This window comes from Choloepus didactylus (genome assembly GCF_015220235.1).
Source record: "Choloepus didactylus isolate mChoDid1 chromosome 11 unlocalized genomic scaffold, mChoDid1.pri SUPER_11_unloc10, whole genome shotgun sequence".
In the NCBI taxonomy this organism is placed as follows: domain Eukaryota; kingdom Metazoa; phylum Chordata; class Mammalia; order Pilosa; family Megalonychidae; genus Choloepus; species Choloepus didactylus.
In genome coordinates, this window is record NW_023637578.1 from 4,957 (window position 1) to 19,633 (window position 14,677).

Consider the following 14,677-nt stretch of genomic DNA (forward strand, 5'->3'; position numbering starts at 1 on the left):
CAGCTCCTGTGTATTCTTTAAGGTGTCCCTCTTGGCTGTAGCAAGCTCGCACCTTCTGTCTGAGTTCTTATATAGAGCTCTAGTAAACTAATCAAGGCCTATGATGAATGGGCAGGGCCACACCTCCATGGAAATTATCCAGTCAGAGTTATCACCCACAGTTGGCTGGGGCACATCTCCATGGAAATACTCAAAGAATTACAAGCTTAACTACACTAATGCATCTGCCCACAGAAGAGTGCATCAAAGATAATGGCATTTTGGGGGCCAAAATACATTCAAACTGGCACATCTGTTAAAAAAATCAGTTGACAAGAGGATCGTGGCAAGATGGCAGAATAGGGAGCGCTGAGGACTATGTTATTCCACCCAAACAGCTATTAAACAGGAAGGGACTGTCTGAAACCACTACTTCAAAACTGTGGAGTCCAGAACACTGTGTAGCATCCAGGGAAGAGCAGGAGAAAGAGGTTGGCAAAGTATGGGGAAGACTAGTAAACTGCTCTCTCTGCATGACAGTTACCACTGCCCATCCCACATTCTCGTGGCAGGCTACCATGGCATCCAGCTGGCTCACCAGTGTGAGAAATGATGCAAAAATCCTTTTCCCTGACATCAGGGGGTGGGCATGACTGATGGCTGATCATGGTTTTGGATTAGCAACTTCGGATCACCCAGGGCCTGGTTCTGAGTGCGTCTGTCATCCCAACCTGTCTCTGACAAAGGTGGCTGACAAGATTTAAAGATGCTGCACTTCCTCGGTGCTGCAGGGGATAGTGGGAGGGCTGCATTTGCTGGACAGGTCAAGAAAGAGCTGCTCTGGGGAACCGTGAAAGGAGCACCTGGTCCCCTTCCTGAGCTTTTCCCCAGGGCAGTTAACAGATAGTCTGCAACTCTTTCATGCATCCCTGTCCATCTGTTGGCTGGGAAAGGCTGATTTTAGAAATTCCTCTCTAGCATGCCCCTCTCCCAGAATCTGTTTTCCAGGCAAAAGCAGCATGAGACAACAAAAGGAATGTAAAAAACTGCAGAGGTGGGCATTCTGGGACAGAGGCCTCTTGGCTTCAGACACCTGGGAAACAGAGGAGACAGGTAAACTCCTGTAAACAGGGGAACTCCGAGACAGCTAACAAGCATAGGCCCAGAAAGACAGAGAGGGCCCTATGTGCCAGTTTGGATGTATTATGTCCCCCCCAAAACCATATTTTTTTAATACAATCTTGTGGGGGCAGATTGATTAATCTTTTTGGTTAGGGTGTGACCTCTTGATGGAGAGTTGACCCCACCCACATTCAGGGTAAGTCTTGTTTAGTTTACTGGAGTCCTTTAAAGGGAGCTCACACAGAGAGCAGAGAGATGAAAATGCCCTGGGATATGCTAAGCCAGGAGACACAGACGCTTGCTGAAGCTTTGAGATGCTAGCCCAGAGTTTGCTCCAGAGAAGCTGAGAGAGGACAAAACACCCTGATAGCAGCTGAGAGAGACTTTTGGAGAGATGCTTGGGAGCTGATGCTTGGAGATGCTTAGAGATGCTTGGAGTTGTGAACTAAAGGATGTTTGGAGATGCTAATCTGAGGACTCACAGGAGCTGAGAGAGAAGCCAAAATGCAACCCGCGAACAAAGCACCAGCAGAGTGTTCTAGATGACATAAGCCTTTCTTCAGTGAAGGTATCCTCTTGTTGATGTCTTACTTGGACACGTTTATGGCCTCAGGACTGTAAATTTGTAACCAAATAAACCCCTTTATAAAAACCTAACTGTTTCTGGTATTTTGCATAATGGCAACATTAGCAAACTGGAATACCCTGTGCTTCATATTTGCCTTGTGCAGACATTCCTGATTGGAGGGCTGGCACTCAGGGAAATCTCTGTCATATCATCAGGTAATTGCAAAAAGAAACAGATGTATTGGACTAAATCTTAAGAGTTAACATTTTAAAATATTTAAAATATTACAATGTATGCAGCATAAAACAAAAGATTATAAGACAAAGAAACAGAAAATGAAGACCCATCTAAAGAAAAAGGCTAAAAATTCAGAAAATGCCAATGAAGATTATGAGGTTGTGGACAAATCAAACAAAGCCTTTAAGAAAATGATCCTAAAAATGCTTAAGGAAATGAAGGAAAATGCAGAGAAAGAACTAAAAGATACCAGGAAAGCAATGAATGAGTAATATGAGAATCTTAGTAAAGATGTAGACACTTATGAAAGGAACCAAACAGAAATACAGGAGGTGACCACAATAACTGAAATGAAAAATTCCCAGGCGGGTTTCAACAGCAGAATGGAACTGGCAGAAGAAAGAATCAGTGAACTCAAAGACGAGAAAATTGAAATAAGTCAGGATGAGAAGTAGAAAGAAAAAGAATTTTAAAAGGTGAAAATAGCCTAAGAGACCACTGGGACACCATCAAACATACCAATATATGTAATATGGGAGTTACAGAAGGAGAAGAAAGAGAGAAAGGGGCAGAAGGAATATTCAAAGAAATAGTGACAGAGAACTTCCAGAACTTAGAAAAAGACATGAATATGCACATCCAAGAGGCCCAGAGAACACCAAACAGAAAAAAAATGAAGAAAAACACACTGCTTCATATATTGATCAAATTATTGAATTCAAAGAACAAGTAGAGAGTTCTGCAAGCTGTGGGAGAAAAACAATGTGTTGTATACAGGGAATTCCTAATTAGATTGATTGCTGATTTCTCATCAGCTACTATGGAGGCAAGAAGGCAGTGGGTTGAAACACTTAAAGTGCTGAAAGAAATCAACTACCAACCAAGAATTTTATATCTGGTGAGACTTTCTTTCAAAAAACAGAGAGATTAAGACATTCCCAGATAAACAAAAGCTGAGGGAGTTCATCACCACTAGATCTGCCCCACAAGCAGTGCTAAAGGTGGTTCTTCAGAATGAAAGGAAAAGACACTAGACAGTGGTTGAAAAAGTCATAAAGAAATAAAGATCTACAGTAAAGGGAACCATTTGAGTAGTCATAAGTGCCAGAATTATTGTATCGTTTATTTGGTATGTAACTCCACTGCTTACTTCCTATAGGTGCTAAAATGAAAATTCATGAAAAGTAATAATAAATCTACAGTTTTGGACATACAATTTACAAAGATATAAGTAGTAACAGGTACAAAAAAAGGTAGCTGGACAGAGGGATCTAGGAAAAGAATATGTGTATCCTATTGAAGTAAAATTGATATCAAACCAAATACGATTTTTCTGTACTTGGGGATGTTAAATTTAAACTCTGTGGTAACCACAAGGAGAATATATGAAAAATATATCCAGATAGAAAAGAGAAGATACTCAATATGGTACAACACAAAAAAATCAAATAAATATAAAAGGAATTAGAAGAACTGAGGGACAAAAAAGGTATAAGACTTACAAAGACTAAATAGCAAATGACAAGAAAGTCCTGCATTATCAGTTGTGACTTTAAATATAAATGAATTTAACTCTCTAGTCAAAATGCAAAGATTGGCAGAATGGATCAAAAAGGCATGAACCAACTGTATGCTGTCTGAAAGACACTCACCTTAACTTCAATCACAAGTAGGTTAGAAGTGAAAGGATAGAAAAAATGTATCATGCCAGCACTGAACAACAGAGGGCTGGGGCAGCTATACTAATATCAGATAAAATAGAGTTTAAGTCAAAAACAGTTACAAGGAACAAAGATGGTGATTATATACTGATCAAGGGGTCAACTGAAGAAGAGAATGCAACAATTATAAACATAAATGCACATAGCCCCAAAATATATGATTTGAAGGGAGACGTAGACAGTTGTACATTAATAGTAGGAGGATTTAGTATACCACTTTCAATTATGGATAGAACATCTAGACAAAAGACCAGTAAGGAAGTCTAAGACTTGAATGATACTCTAAACCAACTAGACCTTACAGACATATATAGAATTCTTCACTCAACAACATTAGAGAACGCTTCTCGAGTGCACTTGGATCGTTTTCCAGGATAGACCATAGCTTAGGTCACAAAACAAGTCTCAATAAATTCAAGGTAATGAAATCATATACTGTATCTTCTTCAACCACAATGGAATGAAGCTAGAAATAAAAAACAAAGGGAGACCTGGAAAATTCACAGATATGTGGAAATGAAACAGGTACTCTTAAACAACCAATGGGTTTGGAAATTTGAGTGAAAATGAAACAGAGTGTGTGAAAACTTATGGGATGTAGCAAAGTCAGTGCCAAGAGGGAAATTTATGGCTCTAAATGCTTACATTAAAAAAGAAGGAAGATCAGAAATCAGAGCCCTAACCTCACAACTGGAGGATCAAGAAAAAGAGTAAACTAAATCCAAGGCAAGCAGGAAGAAGGAAATAACAGAAATCAGAGGGAAGATGAGTGAAATAGAGAGTTAAAAAACTAAAATAATCAACAAAATGAAAATTTGGTTCTTTGGAAAGATCAATAAAATCAATAAACACTTAGCTAGATTCTGAAAGACATAGAGAAATAACTAAAATAGGAAATGAAAGGGGGCATTACTACTAACCCCACAGATATAAAGAGGATTACAGAAGATACTGTTGATAACTGTATACTAACAAATTAGACAACCTAGATGGAATGGAACAAATTCCTATAAACTCGTAAACTACCTACACTGACTCAAAAAGAAACAGACATTCTCAAAAATGCATAGCTAATAGAGGCTAAAGCAATAATCAAACCTCCCAACAATGAAAAGCCCAGGATCACTGGCTTCACTGGTAAATTTTACCTAATATTCCAAGGAGACTTAATGTCAATTCGACTCAAATTCAAAACTTGGGGAGGAGGGAATACTTATTCTATTAGGCTGACATTACCTTCATACCAAAGTAAGATAAAGATAGCACAAGGAAAGAAAATTATGGACCAATATCCTTTATGAATATAAATGCAAAAATCTTCAAAAAAATTAGCAAACCAAATCCAACAGCACGTTAAAAGAATTCTTTTAATACACCATGACCAGTTGTGATTTATCCCTGGTATGCAAGGGTGGTTCAACATAAGAAAAATCAATTAATGGAATATACCACATTAACAGAACAAAGGGAAAAATGATAATCTCAATTGATGCCAAAAAAAATTTGATGACCACCCATCCCCCGCCTTCTTGATAAAAACTAGGAATAGAAGGAAATTTCCTCAACATGATAAAGGGCATATATGAAAAGTCCACAGCTAACATCATACTCAATGGTGAAAGACTGAAAGCTTTCCCTCTAAGATTTGGAATGAGACAAGGATGCCCACTGTCACCACTGTTATTCAACACTGTACTAGCAGTTCTTTGCAGAGCAATTAGGCAAGAAAAAGAAATAAAAGGTATCCAATTTGGAAAGGAAGTAAAATTTTCCCCATTTGCAGATGACATGATCCTATATAAAGAAAATCCTGAAAAATCCCCAACCGAGCTCCTAGAGGTAATAAATGAATTCAGAAAAGTGGTGGGGTACAAGATCAATGTGAAAAATCATTAGCGTTTCTATACACAAGCAATGAAAAATCAGAGGAAGAAATCAAGAAAAAAAATACCATTTACAATACCAACTGAAAGAATAAACTACCTAGAACAAATCTAACCAAGTATATAAAGGACCTGTATACAGAAAACTACAGAACAGTGCTGAAAGAAGTCAAAGAAGACCTAAATAAATGGAAGGTGGTCTGTGTTCATGGATTGAAAGACTAAATATCAAGATGTCAATTCTACCCAAAGCAATTTACAGATTCAACAGAATCCCAATCAGAATTCCAACAGCCTTCTTTGCAGAAATGGAAAAGCGAATAATCACATTTAAATGGAAGGGTAAATGACTCCAAATAGCCAAAGCCATCTTGAAAAAGAATGCAGTCAGAGGACCCACACTTCCGAATCTTAAAACTTATTACAAAGCCACAGTAATCAAAACAGCGTGGTACTGGCACAAGGGTAGACATATAGATCAATGGAATTTAACTGAGAGCTCAGGACTCAACCCTGCCATTATTGATTTCAATATTCATTATGCTCCTTCCTTTCTACTCCTTCGGAGACTCATTATGCATATAGTGGTATGCTTGATAGTGTCCCATAAGCCTCTTAGGTTCAGTTTTTTCCAATTCTTTATTCTTACTGTTCCTCTGTCTTGTCATTCCAATTGTCAAAAATTGTTATGGGTTACAGTTCCACAGTTTCGGTTCTTTCCTTATTATGAAATATAAGCTATACACAGAAAGGCGAAGATTTTCAAAGCACAATTCAGTGAGTAACCATAGAAAAAATTTCAAAGGATGTTATAGGTTATAGTTCCACCTCCTTCCAACTATCCCAACATAGCAGTGTCATATTTATATATATATATGTAGTTTCAGTATTCATAGACCTTTTGAAATCTTATCTTGTTTTTGCTACCCCTTCCTCTCACTTAATCTTTTTCCATTTTCAGGGGTGTCTAGGCAGTGAGCACCCTAACTTGTACATATTGAAAGAGGGCTGTTGACAGTATGGGGAACGTGGCTGCATCTGATTGTGGTTCTTAGAGAGGTTGTTGCTTCTGGGTTTTAGGACTTGTCTGGTATAGGAACACTCTGGTGGATTTAAGTGTCTGCGAGCTAAAACACAGCAAGTGAATCGTTTATAGAATCTCAGGTAGGGACCTAGGTATTTGGGGACTACTTTTGGAAAGGGCCTGGCATACTTTGGCCATCTGGGATGTCTAGCTGGAGCTTGCATAAGAGAAACCTCCAGGGTAGCCTCTCAACTCTTTTTGCGATCTCTTAGCCACTGTGACCTCAGCTTGTTATCTTTCTTTGCCCCTCTTTCAGTCAAGTAACATTTTCAATCGCTCGATGCCAGGGCCAGGCTCAGTCCCATGTCACCAGGGAGATTAATTCCCCTGGGGGTCAGGTCTCTCGTTGGGGGGAAGTTAATGAATTTATTTGTGGAGTTGGGCTTAGAAAGAGAAAGGCCACATCTGAGCATATGTTCAGTTCATTTTTAAAAAAATTTTATCTCTTTATGGGGATTGTCATATTGTTCATTTATTGTTTTCCTGATATCCACTGGTTTTTCCTTTGTGTTTTCCTTTATCTCCTTGAGCTTATTGAGGATCATTTTTTAAAATCTTTGGTATCTTCAAAGGGTTTTTATCTTGTTTCTTTCAATGGGCCATCATTTCCTGTTTCTTTGCCTTGTAATCTTTTGTCGCACACTGTAAAATTTAATATTTAGAAGTGTTAACTCTGGGAGTCAGTCCCTGAGCTGTCTATTCCTTAAGTTTGTATCCAGCAAGTGATAGAAGTTTCTTTGAGTGCCAAGAATTAATGAAAACAAACAAATGCAAAAGCACCTTTTCATAATCTTTGCAAATTGGGTCTGTGTTGGCTGGTGTTTTCCTTCAGAGTTTAGCCTTCCTATCAAGAATATCAGCCCAAGATAAATGTAAAGGGTAGGGTCCTCTCATTTCTGAGCCTGTCTTGTTTTGAGCTTGTGCTTGCTAGTGGCCTTAGTGTAATTCCGTTGTTTGAAAAATTTGAATGCCTCCTCTATTGTATGTCTTAAAGCAGGTAGCCCTTTGCCGTAGGCCACTTGGACTTAATGGTTTCTTGACTGCTTTAGCTTTCTGCAAGCTGTTTGTGCCTGCAGGACAAGTTCTTGGAAGGTGAGCCAGAGAGAAGTTTCCTGGCTCAGTCCTTCAGGTTGCCAGAGGTAGATTGGCGTGGATATACAGACACTCCAAAAGGCACATACAGCTTACTCTGCCTCCTCCAGAACAGGGTTAAGGACCCAAAATGGGAGCACACACTGGCTCCACACCTGTGCCAGGGAGAGGGTGGGGGTGGGGGCCGGGAAGGTCACCACGAGCCTCTCCTACCATGTTTTAAAGTTGCACGTTCTTGATTCGGCCCTCACCCAGTTACTGCAGCCCTTTAACTGTTTCCAGGGGTTCTGAGGAAAATGGCTCTACCAGCTCTTGCTGGTTGTTTCTGTGGGGGAGAGGCACCCTGAAACATCTTACGCTGCCATCTTGGTTGCCTGGAAGGTGTCCACAACTCTTTTTTCACACTCCTGTTTCAAAATCAGGTTTATTTACATTGTTATAATAACAAGCACAACTGGGGTAAACAGGTCTGGGAGCAAACAACCCACTCTTGGTAAGCTCAGCTAGCTTACAGGGTAGCTCACTAGCCCAAGGTATCAGCAGGATGTGGGAGTTACCCGGCATGTTTTGAAGAAAGACCAGACAGGTTGGTGGAGGTAGATTTGGGGCTCATAGGTTGACTTAAAAAAATTTTGAACAACTCAGCTCTGACCCAGTAACTGTTTCCTGGGTTGCATCAACGTGATCTTGTTAAGCAAAACTGCTCTAGCTCCTGGCTGTGATACCCGGCCTTGGTCTTGGGTGGCACCGTATTTCCTTCGGCAGCTGGCTGAGTCTGCACCGAAATGGGCTGGTGCCCCCTGACTAGCCCACACGTGTCCTTGCAGGTCAGAGAGTGCTCATTATTGAGGACCTGGAGGACGTGACTGTGCCAGAGGGCTCTTCAGCCACCTTTTGTTGCCGTGTCTCCCCTCCTGAATATGGGCCTGTCTATTGGTTCTTGGATAAGGCCCCCCTGAGTGCCAATGAGCTCAATGAGATCAAGGTCCATCCTGGGGGCTACCACGTGCTGACCCTGCGGCAGCTTGAGCCTAAGGACTCGGGCACCATTCACTTTGAGGCAGGAGACCAGCGGGCTTCGGCAGCACTGCAGGTCACAGGTGGGTTGCATGTCTGTAGAGTAAGGATGTGTGCATGGCACTGAGTTTGGGGCCATGAAAACCTGCAGGCCATACTCCATGTTATGGAGGTGCATTGACTTGCACATTCTTGATTCAGCCCTCACCCAATTACTGCAACCCTTTAACTTTCCAGGTGCTCTGAGGAAAATGGCTCTGCCAGTTCTTGCTAGAACTGCAGCTCAGCCTCATGGGGAGTGCTGTCCTGGGACTCATGGAGAAGGCATGACTATCTGCCTGTGTGGTTGAGGCTCTGAACCCTGGGAGTTGGGCTTGGGAGGCTGGGTTTGGCTCTTTTGGGATAAATTGGTTATATGTGATATGCTGTGGGCCCTTTGGGTTGGAGAATCACACATAGCCCACCCTATCCCCTCAACATCACTCCCTGCGACCATGCCTTGACTTGGAGCATTGGCTGATCTACCATGAATTCTGGGGCTTCTACCTATGGGCACCTCTGAGCAGCCAGCAGGGCAGCCACAAAACCCACGCATCTTGCTTCTCTTTCTTGGTGTCCCAGAGACGCCGACTGTCTTCTCCCGGGAGCTTGTGGATGTCACAGTCGTCGAGGGGGAGGACCTGACCCTCGTGTGTGAGACCACCACACCAGCCAGCCCTGTGCACTGGACGAAGGATGGGAAAGCCCTCCAGCCATCAACCCGGTGCTGGCTGAGTTATGAGGGCCGTGAGGCCCAGCTGGTCATCACCGGTGCCACTGTGCAGGACGGCGGGCGCTACAAGTGTGAGGCTGGGGGCACCTGCAGCAGCTCCATCGTCAGGGTCCATGGTGAGTCCTTGGGACCGGCAGTGACTCTCAGTAATGCCTGGGGCAAGTATGGGCTTGGGAGGGGGAGGTCTCTGATGAATCCAAGGCAGGGAGGACCCCAGCACCCTGTTCAGTGCCTTCTCTGTGTATCTTTACCACCCATGTGTGTCGGACAGAGTGGTGGGGGGTGGGGGTGAGGATGGGGAGGGAATCTGCAGCTTTCCTCCATTTCATCTGCATCTGTCTCTGTCTGTCTCCATCTCCAACTATCTCCATCTCCATTTGTCTCCCTCTGCGTCTGTCTCCATCTCTGTGCCTGTCTCTGTCTCCATCTGTGTCCATCTCCATCTGTCCCCATCTCTGTCTCTGTCTCCATCTGTCTCCATCTCTACCTGTCTCCATCTCCATCTGTCTCCATCTCCTTGTCTGTCTCCATCTCCATCTGTCTCCGTCTGTCTCTATCCATCTCCATCTGTCTCCATCTCCATCTGTCTCCATCTGTCTCTATCCATCTCCATCTGTCTCCATCTCCTTCTCTGTCTCCATCTCCATCTGTCTCCATCTCCTTCTCTGTCTCCATCTGCCTCTATCCATCTCCGTCTGTCTCCATCTCCATCTGTCTCTGTCTGTCTCTATCCATCTCCTTCTGTCTCCATCTCCATCTGTCTCCATCTGTCTCTATCCATCTCCATCTGTCTCCATCTCCTTCTCTGTCTCCATCTCCATCTGTCTCCATCTCCTTCTCTGTCTCCATCTGTCTCTATCCATCTCCATCTCTCTCCATCTGTCTCCATCTCCTTCTGTCTCCATCTCCTTCTCTGTCTCCATCTTCTTCTCTGTCTCCATCTCCATCTGTCTCCATCTCCTTCTCTGTCTCCATCTCCATCTGTCTCCATCTCCTTCTCTGTCTCCATCTGTCTCTATCCATCTCTATCTCTCTCCATCTGTCTCCATCTCCATCTGTCTCCATCTCCTTCTCTGTCTCCATCTGTCTCTATCCATCTCCATCTCTCTCCATCTGTCTCCATCTCCTTCTGTCTCCATCTCCTTCTCTGTCTCCATCTTCTTCTCTGTCTCCATCTCCATCTGTCTCCGTCTCCTTCTCTGTCTCCATCTCCTTCTTTGTCTCCATCTCCATCTACTTCTTTCTCCCCTGCTTCCATCTCTGTCTCGCTTCGCTCCCTCATTGTCTCTGGGTCTTGCTTCTCTCTTGCTGGCATCTGCCTCACCATCTCTTGGTCCTATGTCCCTGCGTGTACCTGTCAGTCTCTGTTATTCCAGCTTGTCTGGTTTTCTGTGATCTCTGTGTCCTCTCCTGCCTTTCCTGCCCCCCTTCTTCTTCCTTTCTCTGGCTCATCCCCATCCTTCACTGGGTCTCCTGCCAGCTGGCTCACATTCCCTCTCACCCACCTCCAGACCCCACATTTGCCCCTCCTGTGATAGCCAGCCACAGATCGCAGGGTCACCATCATGTAGAAGGGCTAACATGGGACTGCCCTGCACCTGCTGGTGGCTGCCCCAGAGCCTGGGCTGGGCAGGGTGTTGGGGTTGTGAGGGCCTGAGCTGAGCCCTGTCCTCTGACCACAGCCCGGCCGGTGCATTTCCGGGAGGGCCTGAAGGATGTGGAGGTGCTCGAGGGGGGCGCCACAACGCTGCGCTGCGTGCTGTCCTCCGTGGCTGCACCCGTGGAGTGGCGCTGTGGAGACACGGTCCTGAGGACGAGCAGCAAGTACGGTGTGCGGCAGGACAGGGCTGTGCTGGAGCTGGTGGTGCGGGACCTGCAGCCAAGCGACAGTGGGCAGTACTCGTGCTCCTTTGGGGACCAGAAGACAGTGGCCAAGCTCACCATGACGGGTGAGGCTCCCTGCCCCCTGTGTCTGTGCAGTCTCTTTCCACTACGGCATGATGTACACAGTGGACATTGGACATTTCTCTTTTTCAGCTTCGGGGGCAAAGTTTATAGGGAAACTGAGAAGCAAAGAGGCCACGGAAGGGGACATGGCCACGCTGCGATGTGAGCTGAGCAGGGAGGCCCCCGTGGAGTGGAGGAAGGGCTCCGAGACCCTCAAATCAGGGGGCAGATACAGCCTGAAGCAGGACGGGGCTGTGTGTGAGCTGGAGATCCATGGCCTGGCCATGGTGGACGCTGGGGAGTACTTGTGCGTGTGCGGGCAGGAGAGGACCTCGGCCACGCTGAGCGTGAGGGGTAAAGACCACATGTGGCCCAAAAGAGCAGTGTTCTGATGTCCAAGTATTAATTTTATGCCATCTGTCTGCACACACACTGCCATCCCTCCCTGTCTCTGTGACACCTTCTCCCATAACCCTGCAATCCCCTTTCACCCATGTGGGCTATTCCTATAGGCTGACCCAAGAAGAACCAGAATTATAGCCAACTTCCCACTCATCATGCTGCCTGCTCCCTGTCCCATTGGATTTGGGGTCTTATTCTCTGTCCCATCATGCTCTGTCCCCCAGAAATTCTCCAGACATTCTGATGTTCTCTCTGTCCATTTGGTTTCCCCAGCTCTCGATGCCCAGTTTATAGGAAGACTGAGAAACAAAGAGGCCATGGAAGGGGCCACAGCCACGCTGCGGTGTGAGCTGAACAAGGCAGCCCCTGTGCAGTGGAGGAAGGGCTCTGAGATCCTCAAATCTGGAGACAGATACAGCCTGAAGCAGGATGGGGCTGTGTGTGAGCTGGAGATCCGTGGCCTGGCCATGGTGGACGCTGGGGAGTACTTGTGCGTGTGCGGGCAGGAGAGGACCTCGGCCACGCTGAGCGTGAGGGGTAAAGACCATGTGTGCCCACCTGGACCGTGGCAGTGCCTGTCTGTGCTGCAGCCTTCCCTGCTGTGTCTGTGGGACTCCCATTGCTTCCTCCAGCACTCGCGTCTCAGCACCTGCTGGGTGTGACCTTCTGTCATTGGGAAACAGCAGAGAAGGAGAGAAGCCCCTCCCCACCCCCATGAAAGCCACGGCCTGGGGTACAGGAGGCAGAGAGTAGTGAGATAAGTACAAAAGCAGAGCACATCAGCCCTGCTGTGGCCTCCTGTAGGTGGCAAGCCCAAAAAGGGGGACAAGGAAAGGAGAGGTTGGAAGGCAGAAGGGGGTTTTCCAGGGGAGGATCAGCCTGGGTACGTGCACAGAGAGCATGGCACACCTGGAGAGAGCAGACAAGCTGCTGGGGTGAGACGGGGAGAGGGGAGACCTGGAGCAGTGGGGAGGGAGAGGGTGAGGCTGCGAGCCATGGATGCAGCCCCGGTGGGCACCCAGGGGTGGCAGCTCCAGACAAGTGGGAGGAGGGAGGAGCGGTGCATGGGCCCAGAGGTGGACAGAGATGTGGGCCACCAGGGTCGGAGAAGGCTCTGTCCTGTGAACCTACCTTTGCAGGCACCCTCCCCTGTGACCAGGCCTGGAGAAGGGGTGAGCCGAGGGTGCTAGAGCTGGGTTCAGCTGGAGGGTGAGAGCTGGGGGTGCAGGCAGGAGAGAGCTCCAGACTGTGCAGTGGGAGCTGGGGTTGGCCCGGCAGGGGGAGGGAAGAGGAGGCCCCCCGATTGGAGGGGGCAGGTAGAGGTCTTGCACACATTCAATCCATGCTTATGGCCAGTGAGGTCACCTGGGTGTCTCCCAGGGTCTGGGGTCTAGGGAGTGAGTGCACTGAGGAAAGGAACGTCACCTGCCACCCTCTGTGGTCCTGTCTCCCCCTGACCCTGGCTCGTGTGTGTGTGCGTCCCCCTCTCCTGGCCTGTGAGCAGCAGAGATCTGTGAGTCTGTCTGACCCTCCCCAAGTGTGACCACCCACATCACTAAAGGACTGAGGTCTGAGGAGGCCACAGAAGGGCCACAGCCATGCTGCAGTGTGAGCTGAGCAAGGCACCCCCGTGGAGTGGAAGGAAGGACGCCGAGACCCTTAGAGTTGGGGACAGATACAGCCTGAGGCAAGATGGGGCCATGTGTGAGCTGGAGATCCATGACCTGGCCATGGTGGACGCCGGGGAGCACTTGCATGTGTGTGGGCAGGAGCGGACCGTGACCAGAGCTGGGTCTCTAGGAAGGGAAGGCCCTGGGCCCCATGTCTCAGCTCAGGAGCTCATGATCTCTGACTTAGAGGAGAAACTGCAGGCTCTGGGGTGCCCTAGTTTTCTCCCCAGAAGGAGCTGGCCCTTGAAGTCTAGTCTTGCATTCCCATGGAGCCGGACCCTTGCCCAGGCCTGGCTGGCAGGTGAAGCAGGCAGGATGGAGCCTGGAAGGGTGTGAGGTATCTCAGAAAGCAGACCCAGCCTGCCTTCCTTCTGAGCAAGGGACACCCCCCCACCACCACCACCAGCACCAAGGGGCCCAGCCTGGGACTCTGGGCTCTGCGCCAATACCTGACCCTGCCTCCAGTCTCCTGACAACGACACACCTCAGAGCAGTGCAGGAGAGGATTCCGGAGGCCGGGCTGGGCACTGCAAGGCCGTCTGTCTACAGGTCTCTGGAGGACGGAGGTGCTGGGACTTCTTCAGTTGGCCACGCAGGGGACCACAGATGCCCAGAGGCCTGCCGCTTGGCTGGGCTCTGAAAGAGGTGTGGGGAGGCAGCCACGCCCACCGTCACACCTGGAAGGGGTGGTCGAGGGCTGCAGAGACCAGGCATGGTGGCCAAGAAGGAGCTTCCAGAAGTGGGGTGCTCCCCGTGTCATGTGTGTGTGACCTGTAGGGGTCACCCACACAACTCAGACACCCCTGGTAGAGGATGCTGTGCTGGGATTCTGGCACTTTCTGGAAGGTTACAACTCGACTGTTAACTCCCAATGATGCCATGAGCCTTCTCTGGAGAGCACAGAGGGGAAGGGACTGGGGTCTCCAGGGCTCCAAGTTATCTGCTGGTGTTCGGGGAGGCTGGCTCTGCGTGGGTGGACAGGCCAGCTCCTCTTCTTCCATCTCTGTGCTGTGCAGGCTGGACTGGCTTCAGCGCTGGCTTCCCATCTGTAAGGTTCCACGGTTCCCCACACTGCCCAGTTGGATTGTTTGCTCAATTCTTCGTTTGCTTGTTTATTCATCCATGCAACCCCTGCACCGGGGAGCTGCTGCTGACCAGGCAGATTTGGGCCAGGGACCAGGGC

The 14,677-nt window shown here is 47.3% G+C and overlaps 1 protein-coding gene across 1 annotated transcript in view; it reads left to right on the top strand.

The window, feature by feature from the left end:
- Positions 1-8,494: 8,494 nt before the first annotated feature.
- The window catches only part of LOC119524492 (obscurin-like), a gene marked incomplete at its 5' end in the record, with an annotated part of 40,655 nt that continues 34,472 nt past the window's right edge, over positions 8,495-14,677 (top strand). Inside the window, 5 exons of the mRNA XM_037823195.1 lie at positions 8,495-8,786; positions 9,325-9,591; positions 11,158-11,424; positions 11,513-11,776; positions 12,098-12,361. Of these exons, the coding sequence (XP_037679123.1) occupies positions 8,495-8,786; positions 9,325-9,591; positions 11,158-11,424; positions 11,513-11,776; positions 12,098-12,361 (1,354 nt within the window). The remainder of the gene's footprint in view (positions 8,787-9,324; positions 9,592-11,157; positions 11,425-11,512; positions 11,777-12,097; positions 12,362-14,677) is intronic.